We start from the raw sequence: 12834 nt of genomic DNA on the forward strand, positions 1-12834 counted from the left end.
GCTAAATGTCCTTTTCGGTATTTATGCACATATCGATATTTTGGATCGGCCAATCAAATTTGCCGTTGTATACATGATACAGGTGTAAACAAATTGTTGGCAACGAGCACTATGCCAGGTATTTTTTCTATATTTTGCACAATTTCCATATTTTCCTGGCCGTCAGAATATGTATAAATAAAAGAAAAATAGCAATTGATATGAAAAGTATTATGTATTAGACATTTTTTTCTAAATTCGATCTAGATATCCTATAAAAGGAAAACAGTCAGTGGTTCGTTCCAGATGTTTTTCGACCCAGATAAACCATTTTCCCCAGTATTTTGTAAATGAGCCTGTGGTCTTTAAGTTGTGAAAGTTAGTGATGTAATGCATTGTTTATGAATATATATTCATATTTTATACTGTTAAGATTGAGCTCCCTTTTTGCAAGGTTTTTACTTCTCTTACACCATTTTCTAAGACATCAGCTGATCAGATATTCCTGCCTGTAAATTGGCATCTTTGAGGATGGTTGGCAGTATTTGGGATAGATAGATAAATAGTCATTGCAAATTTTTTAACTTAAAAGGTGGAGGAAGACTTCAGGCCATGCATAATTTCAGGCATCTTATTACCATAAGCAAGCTTGTTAGCTCTCTCACATCAAAGAATCAAAAGTCCCCAGAATTAATTAAACCCAGCTTTAGGGCTGGGCATATTTCTAGTAAAAGTCTGTACTGGTAGTGAGGGAAAATACCTGTACATGGCCGCTCCCATTTGTTTTGTTTTTTGATAAATTAGGCCAATTTTTTTTTATATTTTGGTTTACTGATTTTTTCCAAAAAAAGGTAGGGTCGGCGGCGGGAAAAAAAAAAAAAAAGTTTTCATAACTATAAATGTGGTGCATACATATACATAGTACTTACTAGAGCAATGAAATTAAAAACATCGCCGATTGTCTATTCCAAAGATTGTTTAAATACACAAAAAAAAAACTTTTGCTCATATTGCCATTGTTTAAAAACACACATGAAATCTACACACAATGACTTATGACAAGTGGCGAGCGAGCTCTTCAAAAGAATCTGTCATTCTTTGATGTTTACACACTGCTGTGTAATCTGAATCATCAAAGGTGCCGAAAATCAGCTGACTTGCACTCATTTCTTTAAAGATCAGATGTTAAAAAAACTGTCAAGAAAAGATTACACAAAGTCATGTTCAATTTTGCCCATTGTGAAAATATTTTTATCGGATAATTAGCGGGTCAATTTTTGACATAAAAATCTATTTAAAGTAAGTGCGGGCATTTTTTTTTTATTTTGTTTGTTTGAAACCTGTATTGAATCTGCTTTTAAAGACTAATTTTTTTGTTAAATCTGAAAATACTGATCTTGTCATAACAGCAGATTTCTCTCGCTCTGTCCTTGAATGTAATTGCTTACGAAATTTGGCGTGTTTTTTTTTTGTTTGTTTGGTTGTTTGGTTGTTATACATTTTTACACATTTCGACCTTCAATGCATTGATGAAATATGATCAAGTCCTAATTATAATTCTGTGAGAATGGCTTGACCCCATTTTACAGACATTCTTTCATAATACACCAATAAACACTTTGCCCAACTAGCAGACGACAGGCTATTCTCAAGTAAAGATAACCGGTTGCGTGTATAAATCGTAGGTAAAATAGTCTGGCATGTGGTAGGTTTAACAGTTAATTAAAATACTTACCACGACATTTCTTTGACAAGTCGTATTATTAGCAGCCTATTTCAAGACAACACAGAATTTTTTTGGGGGCAGATTTTTTTTTTTTTTTTTTCATTTTCCCAAAATACAGAGTCGGCGGGTCTGTAAACCGAAATATCAAAAAATAATGGCCTTAAATATTCATTTATTCAGAATGTTTTTAAAGCATCAAAATTGTAGTAAAACAACAAAAGAAAGTTGTTCTTTTAATTTCATCCATATAATACTATAAATAAAGACTTAATTAATTTAATCAGTCACTGTAGTAAATAAAGTGTATATTTATACAGCGCAGAAGAAATATTCGGGTATCCATGAAGCAGTTGCTTCAGGCGATGTCAATGCTTTGGAAACGATGGTTAAAAGTGGAGCCAGTATAAATGAAGTGGATGATCGAGACAAGTTCACACCTCTACACTCTGCCTGTAATGTTGGAGCCCTAGAGGTATTAAATTGTAAATTATCCCATTTTATAACTGTTTGTAAAACTCAATTTGAGCCGCGTCACGACAAAACCAACATAATGGGTTTGCGACCAGCATGGATTCAGACCAGCCTGCGCATCCGCTCAGTCTGATCAGGATCCATGCTGTTCACTATCAGTTTCTCTACTTGCTATAGGGTTTGTAAGCAAACAGCATGGATCCTGATCAGACTTCGCGGATGAGCAGGCTGGTCTGGATCTATGCTGGTCGCAAACGCACTATGTTGGTTTTGTTGTGACGCGGCTGATTTATTTTATAAGGTTAATAATTTAACAGTTCTCTGTATGAAATTGAGATAATCAACTATATAATCTGCAAGATAAATAATATTGTACAAGTCCAAATATATCCCATATTGGATCGGATTGGGTCCAATAATGATTTCTATTTGAACATCACATGGTTCAAAAAGCTGACAGTTTATTGGTTATTATATTATATAAGGTGTGAAATAAGATAGGTTATTAGCCATAAAAAAATCCTGTAATTCGTCATTTAATAAAATGTTTTACATAATTATCTTTTAATATGAAACTTTTATAGAATTATAAAAATAATAATGTGTTCTAGTCAAATATCTCTATGTGATCCAGGGATTATTTCTAGGTACTGCATGCAAATGTATTTGTTTTTGGTTATGAAATAACTAGCACATGTTGACTGTCTGCTTGATGGTGGATATTGGCAATCTTTGACCAAGCATAATAACCTCTGCTCTTTGGTGTATTATACTCTGTTTTCTGGTTGACAATACCCAGTAAGTCATGGGACAGCCATGTGTTATTTATGTAAAACAAATTGCCTTTTTTAGCTCGACTATTCGAAGAATATGAGAGCTATTGTAGTCGCGTCGGCGTCGGCGTCAGCGTCCGCGTCGGCGTCTGCGTTGGTTAAAGTTTTTTGTAAAGTCAAATATCTCATTTATTACTTGAGATATTCAATTGAAACTTACAATACTTATTTATAGTAACAAGGTACATCAGATTGACAAGTTGGATAACTCTGCCTACAATATTGACAGAATTATGCCCCTTTTTAACTTAGAAATTTTGGTTAAAGTTTTTTGTAAAGTCAAATATCTCAATTATTGCTTGAGATATTCAATTGAAACTTACAATACTTATTTATAGTAACAATGTACATCAGATTGACAAGTTGGATAACTCTGCCTACAATATTGACAGAATTATGCCCCTTTTTAACTTAGAAATTTTGGTTAAAGTTTTTTGTAAAGTCAAATATCTCAATTATTTCTTGAGATATTCAATTGAAACTTACAATACTTATTTATAGTAACAAGGTACATCAGATTGACAAGTTGGATAACTCTGCCTACAATATTGACAGAATTATGCCTCTTTGGAACTTAGAAATTTTGGTTAAAGTTTTTTTGTAAAGTCAAATATCTCAATTATTGCTTGAGATATTCAATTGAAATTTAAAATGCTTTTTTATAGTAACAATGTACATCAGTTTGCAAAATTGCATAACTTTGCCTGCAATATTTGCAGAATTATTTGCCCCTTTGAAACTTAGAAATTGTGGTTAAAGGTTAAAGGTATTCAAAGATATTTACTTGAAACTTTACACATGCACTTAGGGTCATAATTGGAGGGTCATAATTGTATGTCACTGACCAAGTTCCATAACTCTATCTTGCATTAAGGCTGATTCATATCCCCTTTTCTACTTAGTCTCTTGGTTAATGTTTACATACACGTTTTACATATCTCAATAACTATTAAAGATATTTATTTAAAACTTCACATATGCATTTAGGGTCATAATTGTAGGTCACTGACAAAGCTCCATAATTCTATCTTGCATTTAGGCTGATTTTTCTCCCCTTTTTCAACTTAGAAATTCATGGTAAAGTTTTGCTTGTAAGCTGTTATCTCAATAACTACTGAAGGGTTTGTGCCTTTTTTGGGACAATTTAATGCATTCATAATAATAAAGCAGTAATTTACTTGATAAAACATCTTAATAACAAGCCTAAATTGTACCTTTTCTGTCAAATTTATGTATTCATAGGTAATTAGTATTATTATACTCAATAAAACACCCTTGTGACATTACCTTCCGAAAATTTAAGCCAATACTGTATAATTAAACTCTCTCTAAGGCCTATAACATGAATTTATAAAAAAAATTTAGCCCTTTTGTGAACTTAAAAAATTTAACATTATCAAAGCTCTTTTACTATCAAGCACTTAGAATAGTCGAGCGTGCTGTCCTACCTACAGCTCTTGTTTGATCTACTGTTACTTGGTTTGTTTCAGTGCCTACATTGGTTGTTGTGGCATGGAGCAGATACCACAGTTACCACACCTAAAGGCTGGACCCCGGCTCATATTGCAGCAATCAGAGGACAAGATGCATGTCTACAGGTAACGCGATAGTACCAGTGTCATATCATACAATGTTAAAGTTTGTCACATGTGTTGACACTTCCAGCTGCAAGCACACTAGATGATTGTAAAAATGAAAACACATCAGGAGATACTAAAAAGATCTAACAGAAGTTTTTAGTTTAAAATTTTCTAGCAAATTTCCTAATGGAGGGAGGGCTATTTCAGAACATAGGGAGCCAGCACATTGTTTGGATAGCATATTAAATACTTATTTGAACATCTGAACACACTAGATTATATAATTACTGGGATCCTACATATTACCGGACAAAATATGATGTTTTTTCGTTGTAACTTTTATTTAAAATAATACAAAAGAATGAAATTTTACCCAAATAATTGTGGGTTCTTAATATACGTAAACATTCCTTTATCAAACATAAAATTTAATTTTTGACCGTAGAAATGTGTCTTTAAAGTAGGGCATTAAAAGAGGGAAAAAATCGTCCAGACAACTCAATTTACCGGACATTGTGTTTCAAAATATTTTGAAGTGTTAAATTGAAATTAAGCAAGGAAACTACGACTATTGAAAGGCAATGTTAAGATACTGGAAAAAACCAGTACCGTATAAGTGGTTTTTTCTGCGGTGACTTTATTTCTGCGTTTTCTGCGGTCAGTTTCGGCACCGCAGAAATAAAAACCGCAGAATATTCCCCTACCTGCTACGATATGTATCCTACATTGTGACCTGCTTCGTCAAATGTAATAACGACAAAAAAATTATAACGGTTAGCGGGTTTTCAAGTTGTAAAAAATTGTTGTCGGCTAAGTATGTAATGTGTGTTTGTAAGGATGTACTTATTGTTAATTATGCTAATTTAAGAATAAAGATATTTCAAACCATTCCAACCCTTATACTGCTAAATAATCGTTGTTTACTTTAATTGTCATCTGATACGATACGGTAAACTTCTATCATTTTCATTCAATTAAAGATCATACTACCGGGGTATATTTTTCACACGTTACTTCACGCTGATCAAAGATGTATACCTTTCTATTGTTGCGCATTATATTTGTTTGCAAGCAAACAATATTATTGTTTGTAATTACTATACAGTTTTGCGGTGGGGTGACGACGATAAACAAATGCGAAGGTGTACATGCAAATATAATAGATAGGGTAATGTGACTTAGACTTTGATAAGACGAGTCGCAGAATTTAAATCATGTTTTGTCCAAAGAATGTGCCGCAGAAATAAAGTCCGCAGAAATAAAAACATGCCAAAATTTGGAAAAACCGCAGAATTTGGAGCCCGCAGAAAAAAACACTTATACGGTATGTCACTAAAATAGACACGGCAGCCATGCTTGTTAGGAAGAGGCCAATATAGGGGTGTAATTGAAATAAACACTATTAACTCAATTAACGTATTGATTCTTCATGGTCCTTAAAAGTATGACACATTTTGATATTCAAATGGAATTCTGTTCTTTCTCATACAGTTTCCTTTTGATCATCATGTAGCATGTTGCAAAAGCCATAAAGTCTATTTTTTGTACATTTCATGTACAGTTTCATCCCATGTGCGTAACCCATCTCCTTATATGTTTTTTAATTTGCATTTCTTCGTAAAAGACAACAACAAGATATTGTTTGAACGAAATTTAAAATTATTTTTTATCCTTAAAATATGTTATGATTGTCTCCTGAGTTAACTTTGAGAAGAACTAAAAGTAAAATCCATCTAAAATAAGTTAAATAACCCATTAAGGGCCTCAATATTTGGGAATGAGCAGAACAGATTATTCCCCCGCATGACCAGGTCATGGAATAACTAGTAAACTAAAGGTTATGTTAGTAAATAGAACTGAATCAACAATATTTGCCTGAGAGTGGTTTTGTTGTTATTTACTTTGCAGTAGAAAGTGTGTGTACGATTCAGACCGGATGATTTTTGAATTGAAGCAAAAAATAAAGCCTTATTTGACAGGAATAGATTTTGTCCGGTAAACTGATTGTCCGGTAAACATGTAGGATCCCAGTATAGTCTATATAATATGTGATAGTGAGAAATTTTTTTCTAATATGTTCAAATAAGCATTTTATATGCTATCCAAACACTGTTCTTGCTCCCTATGTTTCAAATTCAAGAAGTTTATTGTATAATCAGACCACCAGTCCATATATACATATTACATAATACATATAATATTACAGTTATGTTTCAGCATATATATTTTAACTTTTAAAGGGCAATTATCATTAATAGTGTCTTAAACTAGCTTTAACCCTGGACATATCCAATTTTCCCGAATATTTTGACGTAAAAGAAACCACTGAGCCGAACCCATGCTAGAGGTTCTGCCAACACTGTTTAAAATGATATTGTAAATAGGATATTTTAGGGTTTAGCAAAAAACAAAATGATATTATACATAGTAACATTGTTTATATTTTAGGGTTTAGCAAACAATGGCGTGAATCTCAGTGCCAAGGATCATCGAGGGAGTTCACCAGGTCATCTGGCCGCTGCACACGGCAACTCATTTACACTGAATACTATTCTCCGAGCGGGAACAGTAAGTCTTCTTCTGTGTTCATGATTTATTTTAGATTATTTTAAAAAGATAATTGAGCAGTGTCACGACAAAACCAACATAGTGCGTTTGTGACCAGCATGGATCCAGACCAGCCTGCTCATCTGCGCAGTCTGATCAGGATCCATGCTGTTCGCTTACCAACTCTATTACAAGTAGAGAAACTGATAGCGAACAGCATGGATCCTGATCAGACTGCGCCGATGCGCAGGCTGGTCTGGATCCATGCTGGTCGCAAACACACTATGTTTGTTTTGTCGTGACGCGGCTCAATTAATTCATTGATTCGGGGCTTTTATTAAATTCCAAATTTGGAAGTCAGAGACACATTGGAAGTCACATTATATAGATAAAGAAGGTAAAGCATTATAAATGTATTTATGAAGTCACAAGCCAAAATCAAGAGTAAATGACCCCCAAACTTCCACTAATGGAAGCCCTTAATTGATTTCATTAATATGTATAAAGACAAATTTTCTCTTTTAGATTTTTGCTGATCTTTACTGAAATAAACTTTGAATTACTTACCGTGGATGTTGTAATATCCCAGCCTCTAACAGTCTATTTGTCAGCTTACGTTTACAGTATTTTATTATTGATACATTGTACTTATCATTCCTTTAGGCAAGATGTTAAATTTTTTATAATTCTTTCACATGAAAAAGGACAGAAAATATTTTACCTGCAAAATGTGAATAAAATTTTTAAGACACCTGATATCCTACAGTGTAATTTTATATCTGGACTTACTGTAAAAATGTAAAAAGATTTTAACAAATTGAAAATGTTTTATTATGAAGGGATTTTTGAATCAAGATGGAGAAAAGGTAAAACAGTTAATTGGGATTGTTATCCAAGAAGCATGTTGTTTTTTTTCATGAGTTTTTGCTTGTTCAACTTAAAAGAATGGCAACATAATATTTTTTGTGAGCTTTTGTAACACATGGTGTTTATAAAAACTGTTTTAATATCAAAAAGTCTGCTTTGTTGACGTTAGGGTTACAACAAACTTTTAGAATGAATTTTGAAACCCTCATATTTAAAATCCATGATTAAAGTTAACTTTACTATTGGAGTAGTTTTATCATTTGAAAAAGTAAGGGAGAGCTATTATGTACTCAAACCTGCATCGCCATTACATCAAACTAAGTTTTTGCATGCAAGTATCTCCAAAGGTAATTGAAGAGAATTGGTAAAAATTCCACACACTTGCTCTCTGTGACATGATGGGCACAGGACCAATAACTCCTGAGATACCTTTGTACAGAGTTATGCCCCTTTTCCTACTTTCAAGCACTGAGAATAGTCATTAGAGCTGTCTAATACGGACAGCTCTTTGTTTTTTACTGGGTACACATATTTAATGTAAATTAATCCAAAATCTTTTCTGGCTTTCTATTTAAAGAAAAGAATGAATTTTAGATTTGCTGTGTTGGTTCAAGTAGATTTTTGGTCTGGTTATTCAATATTGTTAATTCAACAAAGATTTATTTGTGTATAGACAGGCCGTCATTAAAGTGCCTTTTTCATTTTCTTTTAACAATGATTGTGGCAACAAGTCAGTTGCATGATCATTATATAGCAATATATTACTAAGTGCCAGGTATAATCCATTTTTGAGAATCCAAGATGTCATAGTCTTTGTCATGTATAACCCTTAACACCCTAATTATCATAAATAGACTTGTCTAGCTTCCATTTTTGGAACTGTCCATTATCAATTTTGGGGATATCAGGATGAAAATTTGAAATATGTCAGCCAACAGTTTGGAGCCTGCATGGTCGGACTGTATGGATTGTGCAGGCTAGCCTGGCTTTATACTGTTGGCAAAGGCTTAACAATTACGGTTCCCACAGGGTAAGGATTTAAAAGTGATATTTTCATCAATACATGTGAATGATAATTTTTGATTTTTCACTGACCATTGTATATGTATGTTGTGTATAACACATAATTACGTTTAGCATGATATCTGTGTGAATGTTTATGTTTGTGTCATTTGTTTTAAACCATAGAATAGGTTAGGGGTAGAAACATTACTCTCATTAATCAGTTTTTTTTTTACATGACTACTTAAAGTGGCTTTCAGCTTTTCTTAAGGTAAAACTTGTTATTTTTAGATAAATCTTTTCATATCCGATTGTCAAGTCAAAAGAATTAAGGTGGAAAATGTAAACTGCTGTCAATAAAATATATAAACAATAAGGAAACCCCTTGATTCCTCTTATCTACCGGTCTGCTCTCTATATGTAAATTAGTAAAACAAACTAGGTTCAATTTTCAGAAACGAATGTCACTGGCGTACTATAAATAGCTCTAGGGACGCTGTTTTGAAGAAGGCCTAATAGTGATATGATGCACATTTCCATTTTCAATAAAATATAAAAGCTGAAGGCTGTTTTAAATATAGACAAATTGGAATCCTTTATGATATTAAATTAAAATACCTTTCCTTAAAAAATTGATAATTTTAAGCCATATAGAAAAATAAATTAAGTTTTTAAATTTTCTTCGTTTATACATTGCATCTCACTTCAGATTCCCATCTTAAAATCCACATAAAATATTTGCATTACATGTAAATTAACTTTAAATTTTTAAATTGTAAAAATTATTAAAATTCAATAAAACCTGTGAAATTGCATTCTATGGGTCAAGTTAGGAACACAGGTCTATGCAAACTTAATTACATTGTTTGTGATATTTCATAGTCAATTTGAAACACTTAAAGTACTGGGACTCCACTGCAATCACTCTAAAGGGACTCCACTGAGGTTTTTTAACATGATGGGACTGAAAATATTTTTTCCAGATAAATGTACCATTTGATGTAGAAATTTGTGCAAAATTTCAGATCATTCGCGCACTTAAGCGTTTAAACGCTTTTCACTCAAATGGGGCTAAGAAAAACATGAAAATGTGATTTTCAAATTATTGCAAAGTATTATTTCTAAACTATCTTTGAATATATTTCTGTTTAAATTGCCCCAGCTCACTTATGTAAGAAATTCAAATGTTATGTTTTTAGCCTTTTAATTACCTCAGTGGAGTCCCTTTAATTAGAATGATTGCTGGAATAGTCATTTCCAGTAAAAAAGGTTTTTTGAAATGCAGCTGACACTTTTATATCATTTTTTTTTATTTGTAAAATAAATTTGATTCCGGATAGTGCAGTTTTTCTTTATGGAGAGTGAACATGTACCTGTAAGAGGATTTTTTAATTTCATATAGAACACTCAGGTCAGATTAATCAACATAAGATAATGTCTCACTAAAAATTGTCATTTTTTTTGCAGGATATTAATTCTACAGATAAAAATGGCTGGACCCCAGTTCACGCAGCTTGTTATCATGGGAGGCTCGGATGTTTGCAGTTACTAAATAAATGGGGAGCCAGCATCGATGAAGTGGATAATATTGGGAATACCCCGGGTATGAACATAATAGATCCTTGTATTCAGGAATAAGAAGTCTTATTAAATAAGATCAAAGTTTTCATTCAACAATGGTTTTATATAATAACTTTTGAAAAGACTTCTATTTTCCGAAGATAGAATTTTAATGTACAACTGCTGTCATAAATATAACCCTCATATAGTGCCAAGGGTCTTTATTATCTCATTTAGGCCATAATATTAGTTATAAAGATTTTTGACAAGTTATATGGCCCTATATAAACGGTTGTTTGTAAATATCAAGGGTTATATTGCAAACAACCATTTATATACGGCCATAATAACCTGTCTGGAATATTTATTACGAATTTATTGTACGGCAAACTTCCTGTTTTTAAGAGAAAAAAGTGACATTTCTTCATAAATCTACAGTAGCTGTGTTTATAAAACTATATAAACATTACGGTTATCCAATGAAAAGCGACGTTACAAACTTGCAGTACTATAATATCCGGTATATCCCATCAGAAACTTGTAATACTAATGATAAATAGGTAAGATTACATCTTATTTAGCCAATAAAATGGTCATTTCAAACAAGCAGTATTAATAATGTTATTATATATAACTATATAAACCATTTCAGCTCACTATGCTGCGGCTGAGGGACACCTGCCGTGCCTTAAGTTCCTTGTCAGTATGGGTATAAGTGCTACACATATCCTCGGAGCCCGCAACGATCAGGGTGAAACCCCGAAAGATCTGGCCCATCAATTTTACAAGGATAATGTCATAGAGTATATTAATGGAATAGAATGGGAGAGGGACCATCCTGAAGAGGCAGAAAGTAAGAAAAAAATGTTGTTTTCATGTGGGATAAGATGTTCACATGTTTGAAGAACAGTTTGATGATCACTGACTTTGTTTAATGTCATATTTTCAAGGACTGGGAATCATATTCAAATATTTGAAACTCCATCAAGTATTTTAATTAGGAAAAACAAATTTGAATATTTATTATGAAAACTGATTGCTGTTTATTGTTATTAATGATTATAATAACTATTCAATTTTTTTTATTTCCTCAAGACCTGGCATTCCCTGCCCATGTTGCAGCATTTAGTGGAGATTTAGACCATCTTAGAATGTTGGTGGAGAATGGAGTGGTCAACATCAATGAGAGGGATGATAAAGGTTCAACACCAGCTCATAAAGGTTAGAAAACTTTTCACATTATTCAACATATTTTATCGTTACTGAACTGAACCTAAAGCACTTGTGGTGACCTTTTTGTGATATATTTCTGTGTGTTGTGCATACATGTGAACTCTCCCACTTTTAGTGTGAGTCTTCCTTTTCTGCAGCCATATTTTCAAAGATTTTTCTTAAAATAAGGGGCATTTTCACAAATTAAAGAAATCTCCCTATTTTTGATGTCAGAACTTCCTTCTTTGTTTATTGCAAATTCTAAAATCTCCCTCTTTTTGAAGAAAAATCTCCCACTAGATCATCGAAAGTCCACATGTATGGTTGTGGTTAAATATAATTTCATTTAAACAACCCTGCTTTTAGAGAAATTGGTTATTACTTATTCATTATCCACTGAACTTGATTAGGTGGATTAATCGCAAAGATATGGCTAGAAAAACAAACAATCCACTTTAAAATTGACGAAACTTGCAAGGGATAATACATGTACTTTCATGAAGCCCTACTAAAATGTTTCACGTAATTTGATTCAGAACTCTTGTTTCCATGGCAACCAAAATCTTTTTGTTTAATGCATCAAAGCAGTAGTCTTCCTGGTTAGTTCAAATATGACATTTACTTAATCAGTGATTTCAAAACATCCAGGAATATATTTAAGACCGAGTTTATTCAAATGTTTTCAGCCGCAGGTCAAGGTCATGTTCATGTTTTACAATGGCTGATAGAGATGGGAGCAAATATGTCAATAACCAATCAAGCAGGAGAAACACCAAGGGATGTTGCCCGGCGATTCTCTAAGCTTGCTTGTGTCAAATTGCTGGGCCGGGATCCATACTTGAGAGGAGAGCAGGAGGAAGCTGATGGTGAGTAAAATTACTAAGAAAGACAACTCTGTAATGTTGACTTGTCTATATTCTTGAGTTCTCTCCCTTATACAAGTCCTGTCAGAGTAACAGACTAAGGCATAAGAATATCTGGAAATTGTGAAAGAGCAATCTTGTCCTTACTACATCAGTAACACTGTGGAAATATGGTGCTGAAAATACATGTAATC

General features: G+C 32.9%; 1 protein-coding gene across 2 annotated transcripts in view; it reads left to right on the plus strand.

Annotated features, from left to right (window-relative positions):
* Positions 1 to 12834, plus strand: part of LOC132737061 (ankyrin repeat domain-containing protein 42-like) — a 45847-nt gene continuing 33013 nt past the window's right edge. The window contains exons 1-9 of one of the 2 annotated variants that reach the window (XM_060724292.1): positions 1 to 118; positions 2023 to 2177; positions 4500 to 4607; positions 7038 to 7157; positions 7976 to 8002; positions 10473 to 10608; positions 11218 to 11418; positions 11661 to 11786; positions 12464 to 12643. In XM_060724292.1, coding sequence (XP_060580275.1) covers positions 112 to 118; positions 2023 to 2177; positions 4500 to 4607; positions 7038 to 7157; positions 7976 to 8002; positions 10473 to 10608; positions 11218 to 11418; positions 11661 to 11786; positions 12464 to 12643 — 1060 coding nt within the window. In that variant the 5' untranslated portion in view covers positions 1 to 111. The remainder of the gene's footprint in view (positions 119 to 2022; positions 2178 to 4499; positions 4608 to 7037; positions 7158 to 7975; positions 8003 to 10472; positions 10609 to 11217; positions 11419 to 11660; positions 11787 to 12463; positions 12644 to 12834) is intronic. The other variant, XM_060724293.1, reaches the window with a different exon arrangement.

Source organism: Ruditapes philippinarum, unplaced genomic scaffold, assembly GCF_026571515.1.
Source record: "Ruditapes philippinarum isolate M1 unplaced genomic scaffold, ASM2657151v2 ctg2350_1_1_1_1, whole genome shotgun sequence".
Classification (NCBI taxonomy): Eukaryota; Metazoa; Mollusca; class Bivalvia; order Venerida; family Veneridae; genus Ruditapes; species Ruditapes philippinarum.